Here is an 18,290-nt window from a genome sequence, read left to right as displayed (position 1 = left end):
GTGGATATCCCAAATGTGCACATCCTGCGTTTACTCTGTGCTGTCTCGATTCTGCTTTGCCTTTCTGATGTGGGCATGCCATGCTAAGCAGTCCTGTGCCAGTGTCTCCCATGTGGCGCAGTCGAATCCAAAGTTCTTGAGAGAGACCTTGAGAGTGATTAGCACCTTAGAAAGCTACTGATAGAATGCAATGATACTTTCTATTGTTTGCCTCAAGTCACAGGGAACTCTGGATTAGTCTTAAGACAGTGAGCGGCCCTAGGTTCTGACAGACCTTCTACTCACTGTTCTGAAACCAACGGAAACTTAGCTCTCGTCTAGAAACGCTGACCAGACACATGTTGTGTATATGAGTACATGTGTACCAGTATGTGTCTTCTTTCCTCTACTCACCAGATTCCTAGGGAACTTAGTACCCAAAAGTAGCTCACATGATTGAATCAAAGGGATAGCCTTTCTCCGCAAAAGTATAAAACGAGGGGATTGTGGGGGGGAAGGGGGAGATGTATGCACACGCACATGTGCACACCCCCCCCACACACACACCCCTGACCACTTTCTACCCCACCTACCCCGTACCCCCTCAAAAAAAACAAACAAAAAAACAAACCACTCATCCTTTAGTACTAGACACATGGACCTGCTCTGTCCCTTCCAACCTCTCCACCTGCCAAGGTGGCCCAGGCCGTTTAACCTGGCCTGTTCTTCTCATGGCATCACACTTGGCCACCCAGAATTGCTGGTACCATCCTCCCATGCTCAGAAGACTCCTCTCCTGAGTTTCATTCTCTCAAGTCAAGCTGTGACTTCCAATTTGGGAGAAAACTGGGGAGCCCCCATGATCTTAGAAGTGTGTGCATTGTAATAAATCTTGAAGCAAAGGCCTGCCTTGTCCCATCAGGGGGAGTAATAACAGGAGGGAGGGAAACATGGGCCCATAGCAAGCAAGGGAAGGAAGAAAGTTGTGGATGGGCAGGTTCTGTGTCAATATCTCCCCTTTCCTCATTGTACTGTTGTGGGAAACAAAAGCAAACTTTGCCTAGGAATGGAGGGCTGAGTTAACTACTGAATACTTAGCAACCACACCAAGGACTGGAATCATGTAAAACTTTCCCTTTTAATGTACATTTGGTCCCCAATATCTTCCCTGAGGCTCTGGCACCTTAAATATATTTGACTGAGAAAGCCCAGAATAGGGCCCACATCAAGAACACAGCAACAATTTACAACAATCACCTGTGCACATAAGTCATTTCTTTGGAAATCATTTCTGATTCTTCCTATGATCCCCCTCCCTCTCCCCCCCATTGCAGATCACAATCCCCTCCCTCACCCTGGGCCCCAGAGAGGGGACCTATTTCCACACTTATCTATCAAGCCCAGTGCTTTTGTGGGGTCCAGTGTGGAGAGAGCCACAGTCATCCTCCCTTTTCCACAGACACAGCAGAACAAGTACAAGGGGTCAGACTGAAATGAGAAAATCAACAAGAGGCCATTTCCGGGCCCTCAGACAAGGAACACCCAGTATCTACCAGACTTCTGAGCTCCAGGAGGGCAGGGATTGCTTTATTTAAACTCTGTACCTCCCCTAGTACCAAGCACTATGTTTTCCACACAAGATCCCCTTTAAAAGTATCTGCTGACTTGAATTCAATTGAATTGTCTGAGGAGCATCAGTCAACACTGACCCTTAATGGGTCATCCCAAGCACCAAAGCCAAGAAAGTTTTAAGTTAAAAAACAAAGTTAAATTGTCTCCTCCTGTGCCTGAGGCAGAGAGAATACAAAGTGTGGGACGAAGGGAGGCTGAGGGTGTCAAAATTCCAACAAGCAGATATTGTTCTTCCATGGTCCAAGGACATCACTTAGTCTAGGAATGGAAGCAGCAGCCCATCTATGTGGAGGACGCTAGCCAGCACACATGTGCTCGGAGTAGGGGGAGAGCTTCCCTCCTAAAGCAAAAACTTCATGAGGCAAGTAGCCTCATGCTTCCTAGAGAAACCTCTGCGTGTGTGACCAAACTCTAGGCAGATGCTGCTCCCCCCTCCCCCCCACCCCCCGCAACTGACTCCTTTTACACCTCGGAAGCCTGTAGAATTTCTGATCCTCTAAGGTGCCACAAGAGAGACCACAGGGCAAGCACAAAGCAAGCCTGCCATGGCACTGTATTGTACAATCTGGCACTTCTGCATGCTCCACCCCACCTCCACCCCCCTGAGAGTGTGGAGATCTAATAAAGGCATTTGTGAACTGGAGTGGAGGAGGAAAATCAATGCTGGTGTAAAATTATTAATTTAAAAAGTATTAAAAACTACACATACACACACACACAACATAACAAGAACAACTGGGAGTCAGGAAAAACAGTTCAGCTTCCTAGTCCTCATTTTCTTCAGGGTCAGGCATGAGCTGAGCTAGAGCAGCCCAGAACCCCTGGCCGTGGGTACTGACCGCAGAGGATGTCCTAGTCTGAGTAAAGTGGGGAGACACATTTAGAGCTTCTCCTTAGGGAAAAAACACAGAAGGCTTAGGAAAGTCTCTCAAACCCAGACTCAGGGATAGGGTTAGGGAGACATTTGTGTCCCCAAACTTCAGATAATAAGCTGAAACACAGGTGCTCTCCAGTGCTCCTCCACACCCATTTCCTAAGAGTTTGTTTGAGGCTGGGGCTGGGTCGGAGGTAAATTTGAGGCCCCCCAGGAAGATTCACGGTCCCTAGAGACAAAAGGATATAGTTCATATCCTGGAGGATCTCAGGGGAGGGACAAGTACATTGGTCCATCCTCAGTGTTCATATTTGAGTGTGTGAGGAGAGGACAGCACATTGAGGGCAACTCCTACACTCCTGTCTTCTTTCTAATCCAGTCCCGAAGCAGAGAGACTCTGGTGTAGACACCTGGCTTGTTTCGTCGAGCACAGCCTTCACCCCAGCTCACCACCCCAGCCAGGAACATCCGTTCATCATCTTCCACACTAGAGAGAGGGCCCCCTGAATCACCCTAAAAGAAAAGAAATCCCAAACCATGTGAGAACTCCACCTCCTAGATCCCATCTATCACTAGCCTCTAACCCTATTGCCAAACATCCTCAAGGCCTCCTCACCAGGTCATCCCTCCTATCATACCATCTTACACACATATTCTCATTCATCTTCTCTCCGTCCCTCCCCCCACCCAAATCAGGACATCATCGATCCCTCTTGTAGGCCCCATCTTCCCTCCCAACTCCAAAACTGGCAGGGACCTACCTGGCAGGCATCAACACCCCCATTGAGGAAGCCCACGCACATCATGCGGGGGGTCAACTGATTGGGCAGCAAGGACTCGCATATGGTCTGATTGATCACTCGGATCTCCCCTTTCTGTAGGATCAATGCCCCTGTACCTGGGGGTTGGGAAGGAGAAGAAAAACATCATGATGTCCTTGGCTCCTCTACTGCCTCAGTTTCCTGCAGTAGAACAAGGAGGACATCCCCTCTACCCTACATTCACTCAGCCCGACCTCTAACTATGAAGAAAGATATAAGACTCAGTACCTGCCCTGGGAACAGAAGAGATACCTGTACAAGGAAGCGAGCCCAACAAAAAGATCAATAGGGAATGAAAGAAGGGGAATCACAAGGCAGTGAGGTGACCACCACAGATGTGTGACAGAAGTAGAAGGGAAAGTCTTTCCAGGGAACCCCCTGAGCCCACAACCTGAGCTCTCACCTCCTTCCTTAGTGTGCCCCCAGCCTGTCACCCAGATGGTCTTGCCCGCAGGGAAGGTGTGGGATGAATCAGGAAGGCAGATGGGCCGGATTACAGAACTGAACTCGACAGGTTTGTCCAGCTCTAGAACAGCAATGTCATAGTCAAAGGTGAAGTCATTAAAGGCCTCGTGGGAGATGATTTGTTTGAATCCCCTCTCTTGCACCCCTTTGGCACTGCGCTGGCTCTGGTCATGCAGACCCATGTAGGCTTTCCACAAAGTGGGATCAGAGTATCTGGGAAACAGAAGGAGACACGTCACATTAGACAGCATGAGAACAAGGAAAGAAGGCTGGGCAGGAAAAAATGAGGCTGCTGGATGCAGAACTTAATTCTTTTACTGACTTACTCAGCGACCCTAGGCACATACCACGACCTTTCTGAGCTTCAGTGCAGAACACTGATATTCACTGTTTCAACAAATATCGATAAAGTTCCTGCTACGGAAGGCCAGTGTGGTGTTGTAGGAAGAACGTTGGCCTTGGAATCAGGAGACACCTGAGCATAAATATTGCCTCTGACGCTTAACAGGTGCTTAAGCATGAGCAAGTCAAAGGCAGTAGGCCAGCATTTGCTCTCTCCCCACCCCCTATCCCCAGGGCCCCTACATGGAACATTCATGAGAAGACTGAAGCCAGATTCCTCTGTCCTCCATTCCTCATTCCTTGTCAGCTTCATTACTTCCTCTCATCACAAAAATGGAAATATCCCTATGTTCACTAAGTTGGCTCCAATGCCTCTGCCATCCTCCCGGACCTCGGTCCGGCAGTCATCCCCTCTCATTCATGCATATTCAGTCTTTGCCTCTTCACTCCAGAGCAGACAGTGAGGCTGATGATTTTACACAACTCTGTGCCACTTAAGTCCAATTCACTTGCCAGTCAAGCTATCACCCTCCCGCTGTAATGGCATCTTCAAGATGTAATGATTCTCTTCCAGAATGAAGGGTGAACAACAACTTTTCTCTACCTGCCTACAAATGCTTCATTTCTTCCCAATGATAAAAAGGCTTTCACTTGACCCATCCAGCTGCTGCTCATATCTCCCCCCTTCCCTTTTTGGGGGGATTCATTTTATGTTACTCTGCTGTTACATAGGGCATAACATTCTTACAAGGCTTTTTATTACTACAGCCAACAATTAGCAGCATACAACCGTGGTTCAAACTTTCTAAGAAACAATCATTGGACAGATGGGACACCCTCTCACAGGCACAAATCTGCATGGAAAAGTACGAAAAATGAGGCCTGGATGCATGTCTTTCCAATGGTTTCCCCCATTCTAATGTGTTAAGAAATGGCATGCACTTTAATTTGCCAAAAAGCAACATTTGTATTCTGGCAGTTACATGCTACTTGTATTGTATAGTAAAATGGACGCCAGAATTACAAAGGCAGGAGAGTGAGGGCACTTTTATTGAAGGAGGGAAAACGAATAAATTAATTTAAAAAAAAGGCCAAGGTCACCCACGGGATCCAGGGTCATCTCCAGTTGTCCTGATCTATATCTGGCAACTGAATTCAGATGGTTCTGGAGGTGAAAGAGGCTAGTGACCTGGCACAGTCCTGCCTCACTTAAGTCCAATTCACTTGCATGTCGTGGTATCACCTCCCTGATGTCAAGGTCCTCTTCCAGAGAGAAGGAAAAACAACAAAAACAAACTTCTTGAAAAAGCAGTGATTCTCATTCCTCCCTTCCCCTCATGTTCTAAGGCCATGGATAACCTCCTACCTCAGGGGCTTCCTACTGGCTATTGTCTTCTTCCTGAGTATGAAGGATGTCCTCCTCTCCTGGTTCACATCCTCCACCATTGGGTCCTCCTCTTTCCCTCTTCCCCACCCTATAAAGTGGATATTATTCAAGAGTCTCTTCTTGGGCCCCTTCTTTTTTTCTCCATATCCTCTTTCTTGGTCATCTTCATCAACTCCTTGTGTTCAGTTATAACTTCTACACAGATGACTCTCAAATCTATACATCCACCTCCACCCCAATCTCCTCACTGAACTACAGTCCTGCATCACCAGCTGCTTGCTATATATCTCCACCTCCATATCTAGTAGACATCACCAACTCAACAAGTCTAAAACAGAATTCATCAATCCCTCCCTTCACTCCCTCCCCCCCAAAAAAATTCCACCTCCTACTTTCCTATTGCTGTTGTAGGCACCATTATCTTTCCATCTACCAGGTCTCATGACCACAGAATCATCCATAACTCTTTTCTCTCTCACTCACTACTCCCTCCCCCATTGTTGTTATTCAGTCATTTTCAGTCATGCCCAACTCTTCGTGATCCCATTTGGGTTTTTCTTGCCAAAGATACTGGATTGGTTTGACATTTCATTCTCCAGCTCATTTTAAAGATGAGGAAATTGAGGCAAACAGGATTTAATGATTTGCCCAGAGTCACACAACTACTAAGTGTCTGAGGCCAGATTTGAACTCAGGAATTTGAGTCTCCCTGACTCCAGGCCCAGTACTCTGTCCATTGTGCCACCTAGCCGCCATACTCTTTCCCCTCAGCCATATCCAAATGGTTGCAGTTCTATCTCCATGATATCTCTTGAATCTGTCTCTTTGTCTCCACTCAAAATGCTTTAGTTTGAGGTTCCAATCCTAGTTCTCCTATTTACTAACTATGTAACCTTATGCAAATAACTTGGGCCTCAGTTTTCCTGTCTGTAAAATAAGGGTATTGGACCAGATGATTTCTTAAGGCCTTTGCAGCTCTAAGTCCATGATCCTGTCATAAAGCCATTATCACTTCTTGCCTGAATTACTAAAATAACATCCTTCCTCCATCTCTCCCTCTCCAATTCATCCCTGCCAAAATAATCTTCCTAAGTCACCAGTCTGACCTGACCATGTCATTTCCTGACTTGGTGAGTGTTCAGTCATAAATCATCATTGCCTGCATGTGATTCTGGACATTAAATCAGCAAGTTGCCCTGTGATCTCTATTATATTATAGTGTCTGACTATCCAGACTCTCTGTTCTAGCCCTTTCTAAAAAGCCCTGCTCTGCCCATAGGTTGGCATGACTCTGGAGATGAAAAGACAAAAATGTTTTGTAAAGCATTTCATAGAACACAAAGCAGAGATACCTGTCCTATATGGCAAGGGGATGAAGGAAGCCCAAAGAAGATACAAAGAAGTTTCCCTTCTCTCTCCCTTACTCCCCCATCCCTACCCCATGCCTTCCAATCCCAGTTAGAACCTCTAAGAGAATATTACCACCTACCTGATTCCTGGCTCATCAACAAAGCAATGAGCTGCAGAGACAAGCCAGGTGGAAGAGATTAGTGAAGCTCCACAGAGGTGACCCTGGCCCTCTACGTGAAGGCTCACCTGCCACGGCCACTCTCCTACATCTGAGTTCTGGCCTCCAACAATCCTTGACTGTTTACTGAATGACCGGAGTCCACAATCTATTGAGTGATGGGAGAGAACTCAGGTGGGGTGTGAGTTGAGAAAGGGAAGCCCCTCACTGCCCAAATGCCCATTCTGCTGGCCCCAGAGAATTAAAATGGAGACTCCTCTTTATGAGCCACTTCTGACATGGACTAAGGATGTAATAAAGCTAAAACCCTCAGGGGCCCTAACATGCTTCTTTGAAGAACATTCCCAGCATCTCAGGTCAGGTCAACTTTTCCCAAGGAATTTAACTCCCACCACTTACATCTACCCCAGGAGAGCCTTTAGAAGCTAAAGTGACCTGTTTTAGGACCCTTTCCCCCAGGCTCACATGAATTAAGCAGAATTTCTGATTTTTAGTTGCATTTTAGTTTCAAAGATTTTAAGCCATTCCTCCTTTGCATATACAGCATTGTGTGTGTGTCTTTCGTTGTTGAAGAAGACTATGCCATCAGAGACATGATGACATGACTTGCACTTGACTTTTTTTTTGAGTGAGTGAGGGCTGTGCAGGTCACCAGCCCCACTTCTCCTCCAGAGTCATCTGAATCCAGTGACCACATATTCATCAGGATGACTGGAGATGACCCAGGATGAGGCAATTGGGGTTAAGTGACTTGCCCAAGGTCACACAGCTAGTGAGTGTCAAGTGTCTGAGGTGACATTTGAACTCAGGTCCTCCTGACTGCACTGGTGCTCTATCCACTGCACCACCTAGCTGCCCCAATAGAGCATTTTAAGAGGTTCTAGAAGGAAAGATAAATTCACTTAACGACTACAGCTGTATTCAAATGAAACACCTGAAAGGCAGCCCAGATTACCAACCACAGAAGTGATGGGAAGGATTTGGGAGAATGGCCAAGGAGAGCTATGTTCCAGTTTTCTCCCTTCCTGACAGCTATAGAGTGTAACTTCTGTAGGGGGCTGGATTCCCTCAGCTGTTTTCTACAAACCAGGGGCAAAGAGAAACCCAAAGTAAAGGGACCACGTCTGGGCCTGCTCTGGATGTCCATACCACAGTTCTTCTCGTCCGAGCCATCACTGCAATCACTCTTCCCATCACACTCTGGGTTTCCTTTGCTCAGACAAACTCCATCAAGGCACTTGTATGTGTGTGTGGTGCAGGGGACAGTCCAAACTGGCAGAAAAGGAGGAGAAAAGATCAAAGCCGGAGATGAGGAATAAGACTCCATTCTCTCCTGTAGCATAGATTGTCAGGGCCAGGAAATCAGCACCAGGCTGAACCATCTTTGTCACACACCCAGACATAAATTACTCCAACCCATGAACTATGTTGTGTTTTTTGGTTTTTGGTTTTTTTTTCAGATTGGGCCTCCCTATCTCACTGAGGCTGGACATGGAGCAGCCACTCACAGGCCCAATCCCATAGCCAATCAGCATGAAACTCTTGACATGTTGCTTTTCTGACTTGGGCCTGGTTGCCCTGGGCAGTTTGGTAGCCCTTACTCCTGAGGTTTACCATATTAATGCAGACCCCCATTTAGCTTTAGCTGCACTGCAGTTGGGAACTCCCAAACTCAAGCTCAAACTCATCAGATTCAGCTTCCCTAACAGCAGAAATTATAGGATGCACCACCATGCCCAGCCTGTTAACTTTTAATACAGCTTGCTGTTGATCCTGCCTTGGACCACCAACCCATACCCCTACCATGCCTCAGAACACTTCTCAAGATTCACCACCTTCAAGAAGTCTTCCCTAACTCCCTGTTCCTTTCCTCTGTGCTCTCACCAAATAGTGTGCAGTGTTGTCTGCATTTATTAAATAGAATTTGTAGATACGTTGCTTTGTATGCATCCCAACGTCTTAGACGGCATGTCTCTCTCAAGGTCAGAGCCACACCCCAAGTGTCCCCTCTTTATTTCTCACTGGCACACAAGGTACCAGGTGTATACTCAATTTGGAGCCCTCAATGACTGAAACAAGGGAAAGAGAATGGAAACGCTCCCAACACTCAAACCAGAGGAATATGGGTCTGTTCCAGAGGCAATCTCCAATATCTTGAGCCCCCAATTCCCAAGAGAGGTCCCCAACCTGTGCAGTGAGCTCCTGTGCCCTTACCGCTCTCACACCCTGCTTCATCACTCCCGTCTCCACAGTTATCTTGCTTATTACATTTCTGGCTCTCGGAGATGCATTTTCCATTGCCACACCTGAAGGTGTGAGCTGGGCAGCCTGAAAAAAGCACACCGTGTCAACAAACAGCTAATTGTTTCTCTCTATCCCATGATATCGCACTATCCCAAGACAAGCCACTACTGTCCCTGACGACAGTGGGCTCAAACTCAAACAGAAACTGATCTCAGTGGCCACATATTGAATTGGAAAACCACAAATTAACACTATCTAGTAATTTTATTGACTTAATTAAATATTTCCCAGTTATACTTTAATATGGTTTGGGCCACACAGAGTGTTTGCAATTCACTTGTGGTTCAAGTGCAAGGTTGGCACTTCTCCCCTGGGAGCCTGAAGGAGCCCAAAATGCCCAGGGAACCTCACAGGGAATTACTCACTGCATTGCTGCTCATCACTGTTATCCCCACAATCATTCAGGCCATCGCAGACCCAGTAGAGGGGCTTACATAATTTGTTCTTGCAAGTGAACTGGTAGGTTGAGTTGCACACTGTTGGAGGAATGAGATCAGAAGAGGTGTTGTGTTGAGCAGAATGACAGAGGGATGAGGACACTTTCACAAACCAGGAATTTAGAGGGCCTGAATCTCAGGTAGCACACCTGGTGATTCTCCAGGAAGGCTTAGCCAAGCAACAATCTCCCATAAGTAGAAGGAAAAATGTAATACCCAGAATGTTCAGGGGCTACAGGGCAAATGCTGCCTAAATGCTTCATGTCAAATACTTCAGGCAAAAGATTATAGAGTTTTACAAATCAGGCTGGGGGATTGAAGAGAACTTGTGCTATACAGTTATCCCTTTCACACAGCAAGGGGTAGGGGCATGGTGACCCCGCAATCTGGAAAATTCAGTCAATTTTTTGGCCTTCCCTGTGTAGCAGAGAAGAAGTCTGAATTAATTATGGTGTTAAAAGATAAAATGTTGCTATTCAACAATGCTATATATCTATTTTATGCATTTATGAGTTTCTAAACTTTTTCTATGTTATCAGCTGGCCTTCACATGTTTGCAGCTTCCACCAAACTCCCCCCCAAATTCCCATTTAATTTCTTATGCCAACTCGTGATATATCAGAACCATAACAAGGAAAGTCACAATATGGAAAGGATAGCTGAGAAAGGCTCTCCCCAGTCAGGTCCAGATTCATCCCATGAAAGGCACAGGGCAGCCACGATTGTTGAGGGGGGAGGCAGGGAATGGGAAGGGTCTAGTGGTATCCATGGGATTAAGGAGTCATGGAGTATTGTGACCCCATACAGACATGGCAAGAGGCAAGGTGAATGGGCAGCTGAGTTGGGGAGGAGTTATAGGTCCCAGGGCCACAATCTTGGAAAAGTCTATCCCATAGCAGACTCCCTGACTTACCACACCCAAGTTCATCACTGTAGTCTGTGCAGTCAGCCCAGCCATCGCAGCGCAGGGTGTTATTGATACAGCGGCCCGTTTTGCAGGTGAACATGCCAGGGCAGGCTGTGGGGAGGAGGAGTGGAGGAAGAAATGTGGGGGACACAAGCTAAGTTTGCAGTTCTCATACCAACTCTACTAACCCTCCCCTAGCAGACTGTCACCCCTTTCTATACAATCAAGGTATTTTTATAGTCACACAATGAATAAAGAATAGAAAACACCTTCTCTTTCATCCCAAGGCCAGCAAGGGTGGAAAGGCTTAGGGCAAGGACTACCTGCTTCAGATATAAAACTCCTGGTCCCATCAATTGAGTGGATTTCTGAAAACCCCCTACTCAGTATCTCAGGCCAAGGATTATAACAAGAAATAGTCCTGGACACCAGTGGATGCAGATCAGAGAATTCTAGTGAAATCTCTTCAGAAGGTTCACTGGCTTGGGCCTCCAGAGAGGCACCATGATAAATTAGAAAGAGCACAAGACTGGGCATCAGGAGATCCTAGTTCTAATACTAATAATGTCACTTGCTACCTGTGCACCCTTAGGTAAATCACTTGGCCCTTCTGGGTCTCAGGCTTTCTCATCTGTAAAATGTGGGTAAATGTACCTGCCTTCCTTACCTTACCAGACCATTGTAGGGATCAAATAAGATAATGGCTATAATTGTTTTATAAATATGAAAAAAGTAAAAAGCTCATCTTGGGCCAATTTCCAAACAGATTAATTTTCCAAAGCCACTCCTTTCTTTACTCACGGTCACGGGAATCATAGGAGAGGTACTCAGCGAAGAAACCTGTGTCAGTATAGGACTCATCTGAGTGGAAACGGACAGTGATCTTGTTACTCTTACTGGACACGACAAACTGTGGCTTCTCTCCACAGAACCTGGAAGGGACAGAAGAGGAACACTGGTGTGCACACTTCTGTGACCATTACTGAACCCCAGCCAAAGGCAGGGAAGGGGTTATGGAGCCAGGAAGTAGGGTGGGATCAAGTCCACCAAGCAGGCTGGGAAAATCCTCATTGGACAGCCAGAGTTCACAGAGACCCCTGAGGAGGGGACAGAGCTGGGGCCTGGGAGGAGGTTGAGGATCTAGCCACACAAATGAGAGCAAGGCTTCCCCCTCTCCTCTACCACAGATGATTCTAGGTAAAGAACATCTCTGAGAACTCTCCAGCTCCTCCCCTATTTCCCCAGAACACTTACTTTTCCCCATTGATTTCCACATAGTCCTTGGTGCAGTTACGCAGGATTTTATGGGGTTCTACCAGATAGAAGAGTTTGAAACGAATCTTGACATTTTTGTCCCGGGGAACCTGCAAAGGGAGGTGATACTCAACAACTGTTTCCCTTCACCCTCTACACTGGGGTCGTGGGAAAGGAAGTCCTTCTCTCACCACCCCTGCTCCTAAAAAGGGATCTAAATTTTCTCATTCCCTTCTTCATATTCTTCATTACCTATCATTTCCTTCCCCTGACATTCTACCCAATATTGGCAGCACTAAAGACATTGAAAATATGGATAATAACAATTCAGATTCAGATTTGGTGACCCAAAAGACTTCAGTGTAATCTGTTTTAATATTTTAAGCAGCCCAGAACTGCACTGAGATTTGGGGCCATCCTACATAATGCTTTCAAGTTCACAAGGCCCTTTCCTCACAATGACCCTGAGAGACAGGTCATATAAGTATGATTATCCCCATTTTACATATGAGGAACTTGAGGGTCAAAGAGATTATGGGATTTGCCACAGTCATAGACATAGGAAGTGGCAGAGACTTGGAAATCCAGGTCTTTGGCTTAAATTGCAGCAGAAAGGTGATAGGTTAGATGTTTAGAAGGATTTCCTAATGGCAAGGTGAGACACCAGAAATTGTTGCTAAGGGAGGTTAGCATTTCCAACACTGGAGGGTTATTAGAGAAGAAAGAGACTAGAATGATAGGAGATCAGCCTTGCCTAGAAGGCTCCCACTATCTCCTGTAGCCCCTTCAAGGTCCCTAACAACATGGAGCCTTTCCCATCCTTTCTTCCTTTTCTCCTTCTTTATTCTACTAGCTCCATAATTAGACATACCCAGTTCCTACCTCAATGTCCCACGTGCAGTCTATATTGGGAGGGTAGTGGCCTGGGTAGTAGGGGGTACTGAATGTCCCCTGAGCTCCAGTTAGGCGACCTCCACATTCTGAAAGTCAAAACACATGAGAAGCAGCGTGAGGGATGCAGGATCAAAGATGGAGGCATAAAAGGAGATCAAATGGATTCCTTTCAATGGGAGCTTCTAGGGGAGAAGTCAAAGACTATTTTCCCTCCAGTTTCTGGGGTTAGAGGAAGAGGAATGACCTGAGAACCTAAAAATTCTGTGTGGTGGTTGGACATACCAAGGGCCTTCAATGGTTCCTTTATGGTAGTCCTCTAAACCCAGGCTGCTGATTCAACTTTATAGTCAGTAGAAAAAGAACAACATCCCTAGGGTGGAATTCTTAAACTTTTTTGTGCTATGGACCTCTTTGACAGTCTGGTAAAGCCCATGTCAGAATAATGTTCTTATAATACAAAGACATATGATTACAAACACAATTACAGTAAAATACAGTTATTTCCTTAAAAATTCACAGACCCCAGGTTAAGGACCCCTGCCTGCCCTAGAGGATCCAGTATTACGTGTTTCAAATCATCCCTTGGCTAGGCCTGCAGCCTCCACTTTCCCAAGCATCCTTGCTACTGGGGATTTCAACTGAATTCAGGAAGCATTTTTTTTTTCAGTAAGCATTTAAGAGCTGGGCACTATGCTGGGAGTTGGGTTGTAAAGACAAATAGTCTCTACCCTCTGGGGGCTTATGTTCTACTAGCAGAAGAGAAGGAGGCAAGAAGGGAAAAAGAACCATCCATACAAATAAGAAAAAACAAAATCTACAAAGTAAACTCAAAATCGTTTTGAGAGAGGGAAGCAAAAATAATTGGGAATATCAGGAAAGGCCTTATATAGATACGGGAACTGAGCTCAGCCTTGAAGAAGGAGGCTCAAGATTCCAAGAGGCTGAGGTGAGGAGAAAGTACATTCTAGGCATGTGGGACAGCTCATGCAAAGGTACAGAGAAAAGGGTTAGTGAGCTGTGTCTGCGGAACAACAAGTAGTCCCATCCAAGCCGGACCAGACAGCGCATGAGGGGAAGGCATGTGAAATTAGTCTGATCCCAGAGTCAGGGAAGATAATTTTTTGTGTCACAACCTGGGAAGCCAGATTGCTAAAGGCTTTAAATGCTACACAAAACAGTCTGTGCTTTATCCCAGCTACAACTGGAGTCACTGCAGTTTCTTGAGCAGGGGAGGAATGTGGTGAGGAATGTTTTTTAAGAATATCAATTTGGCAGCCATGTGGAAGATGGATAAGAGAGCCAAGAGGGTTGAACAGAAATCATCTGAGTTCTGTGGTTAATCACATCCTATGTGGGCAGCAGCAGCATCTTCTAGGGAAAGTGTTCTCAATCTGAGGCCCCTGAACTTATTTTAAATATTTTTATATTAATACAAATATAATATCACATTTTAATATAGTTGGTTTCCTTTGGAATCCTACATATTTTGTTTTATGAATTTTAAAACATTATTAGGAGGGGAACCGAGATTTCACCAGGCAATGGAGTCCATGACACACAAAAAGTTAGGAATCCCTGCTCTAGGGTTTCCATACAACCTCCACCTCGATCTTCTTGTTATTGGCAGAGATACTGGAGTGGTTTGTCATTTCCTTTTTCAGTTCATCTTACTTATGGGGAAACTGAGGCAAACTGGATTAAGTGACTCACCCAGGATCACACAGCTAGTAAGTGTCTAAGGTCAGATTAGAAGTCAAGTTTTCCCGACTTTGGGCCTGGCACTCTACCGATTGTGCCACCCAGCTGCCTACCCCACTCCCCTCATACCATCAGTATCATCACCACCCCAAATCCTTTCCTTACCAGTCATTTTGGGCAACTGGAAAAACACAGCCTTAAATCCAGGGTGGCGCCGGACAGTGTTGGTGATGAGTGTGACAAGCATGACATTCTGAGAGGAGAGGAAGGTCAGGTTGTAGGAGGGTGGGTAAGTACCACACAGCCTGCGAGATGGGAAGGAGGGAGAGCTTGAGAGAAGAAGATGCAGGTGAATCCCCCCATGCATCCTTCCCAGTCTCAAACTGGATTGGAACCCTGACTGCAACCGCCATCTCAGGAGTCAGATCTAGGACGTGAATGCTAAGCCAAGCCGCCTGCATACAGTCAGTGCTCCACCCCTAGGCCTGACAACTGAGCTGGGATGATAGCTTGGTTTGGGGAGTCCACTGACAGAATCGCTTCTGGAATGTTCCATATTCAAATACTCAGAACATTATTCTGTAACTCACTCCAGGCACTGTGCCTTGCTTTAGACCAGTGGTTCTTAACTTTTGGGATGTCTTAGACCCTTTTGGAAGTTAGGTGAAGCCTACAGAATCCTTCTCAAAACAATGTTTTTAAACACTAAAAATAAAATACAAAGGATTGCAAGGGAAACCAATTATATCAAAAAAGAGTTATAAAAAACAAAAACAAAAGTTCATGGACCCCAAGTTGAGAGTCCCTGCTTAGGAGTAGCTAAGTGGCATAGTAGATAGAGCATCAGCCCTGGAATAGGAGGACCTGAGTTCTAAACTGGCCTCAGATACCTACTAGCTAAATGACCCTGGGCAAGTCACTTAACTCTAATTGCCTTAAAAAAAAAAAAAAAGCCCATGCATTAGAAGTGATAGAATGGCCTTGAGCTAAAAAGCTTTTATACTATAAAACCAATGCTTCAAACTTACCCTGCAGATTCTGTCTCAATATAGCAAATGAAAAGACATGTGTAAAGTTCTTTGCAGCCCTTAAAGTGCCATATAAACCCTTGCTAGTATGATCATTACATCTCATCATCTCCCTAGTGACTCTCCTTATGCTACCCCATTCTCCTTGCAGAATCAGCCTTTGTTACCTTTCCCTCAAAGTACAGCAAGAGGCTCCAGCCCCGGCATACTCACTGCACCACAGCTCGAGGTTCCACAGGGCTCAGGGAGTCATACACCATGACCACGTCACTCCCATAATCATCACAGGCTGCGACATCAAAAGTTTGGAAGGTAAGGCTCAGCACCAGGTCAGCATCTCCACGCAGAACCCACTGGCAGCGGGCACGTGCTGGGTAGGGGCTGTCTGGGAATCCTGGAGTGGTGAAGCGGGTCACCTCACCATATCGGGCATGAAGGGAGAAGCTGCAGCTGTCTGCACAAAAGAGAATTAAAAATGAGACAATCTGAGGGAGAAAATTTGAGAGAGGGAAATGGAGAGAGACAGAGAGACAGAGACAGAGAGAAGAAGAAGAAAGAAGAAGGAAAAAAGGAAGGAAGGAAGGAAGAAGAGATGAGACAGGGACAGAGACAAACAGAAAGACAGAGCTATAAAGAAAATGCACATAATATGTACAAAATAAATAGAGGGTAATGAGGGTTGGACACTAGCACCTGGTAGGCATGAGACAAATCAGGAAAAGTTTAATAGTAAAAAAATATGATCTAAGTTTTGACAGAAACAAGACTCTAAGAGGCAATTGTGAGGAGAAAGGGCATTGTGTGCTTGGGAGATGGGAGATGGAGGGTCTCACATAAGGAACAGCAAGTAGGTAGGTCTGGTGGGAAAGTGAGTAATGTATAATAAATTGTTGGAAAGGTCGATTAGCACAATAACGATGCGAGGGAAAACAACTTTAAAAGACTTCAGAACTCTGATCAAAGGAACAACCAAATAATAGGAACTTCAAAAGGTTGATGATGAAATATACCTCCTACCTCGTGGCCAAAAGCTTGTAAATCAGAGTTACAAAAGGAGACGTGGATCCTCAGACAGGACAATGTCTTGCTTGACTATATATAAATTTGTTGTGAGGGAGGGTTTCTATTTGGGGAAGAAAATGAATTAGTGGGTACTGACATATATGGGGGGAGGGTAGGAAAGAGAGTCAGTTAAACATTTTTAAATGACCAAAGACAAAAAGTGCAAAAGGAGATATAAACTGAACATTACTATCCTCTTAAATTTCATATATTTTACAAAAAAGAGGTTTGATTTCCAAACATAATTCTCTTTCTTGTTTTTTGCACGGTGAAATATTTGTGTTTACTTTGAAAGACTTAGGAACTCTGATCAGTGCAATAGAGTGACGGACCACAATTCCAAAGGACTGATGATGAGGCATCCTACCTACCTCCTGACAGAGAGAAGATGAGCTCGAGGTACAGATAAGGATATATGTTTTTAGACTTGGTCAACACAGGAATTTGCTTTAGTTCTTCATATCTATTACAAGGGTTTTACTTTTCTTTTTTTAATGGAGGGAAATGCAAGAGAAAAGAAATTTTTGTTCATTGAAAAAGATTTAATTTTTAAAAAAGAACTCAAATCAATGTAGTGACCAATCACAATTCCAGAGGACCAATGATAACCTATGTCACTCACCCTTGACTTCTGACAAAGAGGAGACAGATTCAAGATGCAGATGAGTAATATGTTTTCGGACCTCATCAATGTGGGAATCTGTTTTGACTATGCATACCTGATAAAAGATTTTTGTTTTTTGTTTTGTTTTACTTGGGGTAGAGGTAAGAGAGAGAAAATAAACACTTGTTAACTGAATAAAAGTTCAAAAAAGAAATGCTTGGTTTTTTTGTTTCAATAACAAAAAATAAGTTTTTAAAAAGTCATGAACTACGTACAAAACTATTTATAGCAGCTCTTTTTGTGGTAGCAAATTGGAAACTGAGAAGATGTCCATAAAAATCAGGATTGGCTGAACAAGTTATGATATATGAATGTGATGGAATACTATTGTGCTGTAAGAAATGAAGAAGGGGATGGGTTCAGAAAAACCTAGGAAGATTTATATGAACTGATACAAAATGAAATGAGAATAACCAGGAGAACAATGTACACAGTAGCAGCAATTCTGTAACAAGAATTGACTGTGAAAGGGTTAGCAACTGTGACTAATACAATGATCCACGACAATTCCAAAGGACTCAAGATGAAAACTGCTCCCCACCTCCGGAGGGAACTGATGAATTCTGGGTGCAGACTGAAGCATATGTTTTTCTGTTTGTCTTACTTTTTTCCCACAACATGGCTAATGTGAAAATGTTTTATACAGCTTCATATGTATAGTGAGTATCATATTTCTTGCCTCTTGAGAGAGAAAGAAACAATTTGGAAGTGAAGATAATTGTTTTAAAAACAATATAAAATACAATTGAAAGAAAAAATTAAGGTAAACTAGAGTCAGATTGTAAAAGAATTTAAAAGCCAAAGAAAGTTTATCTTTGATCCTAGAAGTCAATAGAAAGTCACTGGTATCTGCTGAAGGGAAAGATGTAGTCAGACTTGTGCTATGTGAAAATCACCTTTAATAGCTTCGTGGAGAATGAATTAATGTGTGGAGAGACTTGAGTCAAGGAAACAAATTAAGAGCTCACTGTAATAGTTCAGGAGAGATATGTTAAGGTTGAACCAGGGTGCTGG

The 18,290-nt window shown here is 44.7% G+C and overlaps 1 protein-coding gene across 1 annotated transcript in view; it reads right to left on the bottom strand.

Moving 5' to 3' along the window:
* Window positions 1-1,098: 1,098 nt before the first annotated feature.
* The window catches only part of ST14 (ST14 transmembrane serine protease matriptase), a 65,429-nt gene continuing 48,237 nt past the window's right edge, over window positions 1,099-18,290 (bottom strand). Inside the window, exons 7-19 of the mRNA XM_072611602.1 lie at window positions 15,764-16,004; window positions 14,688-14,827; window positions 12,813-12,910; window positions 11,931-12,040; window positions 11,478-11,608; window positions 10,683-10,787; window positions 9,698-9,808; window positions 9,243-9,356; window positions 8,178-8,300; window positions 6,990-7,176; window positions 3,710-3,984; window positions 3,247-3,383; window positions 1,099-2,998 (exon numbers count right to left, since the gene is read on the bottom strand). Coding sequence (XP_072467703.1) covers window positions 2,837-2,998; window positions 3,247-3,383; window positions 3,710-3,984; window positions 6,990-7,176; window positions 8,178-8,300; window positions 9,243-9,356; window positions 9,698-9,808; window positions 10,683-10,787; window positions 11,478-11,608; window positions 11,931-12,040; window positions 12,813-12,910; window positions 14,688-14,827; window positions 15,764-16,004 — 1,934 coding nt within the window. The 3' untranslated portion in view covers window positions 1,099-2,836. The remainder of the gene's footprint in view (window positions 2,999-3,246; window positions 3,384-3,709; window positions 3,985-6,989; window positions 7,177-8,177; window positions 8,301-9,242; window positions 9,357-9,697; window positions 9,809-10,682; window positions 10,788-11,477; window positions 11,609-11,930; window positions 12,041-12,812; window positions 12,911-14,687; window positions 14,828-15,763; window positions 16,005-18,290) is intronic.

Source organism: Notamacropus eugenii, chromosome 5 (genome assembly GCF_028372415.1).
Source record: "Notamacropus eugenii isolate mMacEug1 chromosome 5, mMacEug1.pri_v2, whole genome shotgun sequence".
Taxonomy (NCBI): Eukaryota; Metazoa; Chordata; class Mammalia; order Diprotodontia; family Macropodidae; genus Notamacropus; species Notamacropus eugenii.
This window is presented reverse-complemented; position numbering and strand designations above follow the sequence as displayed.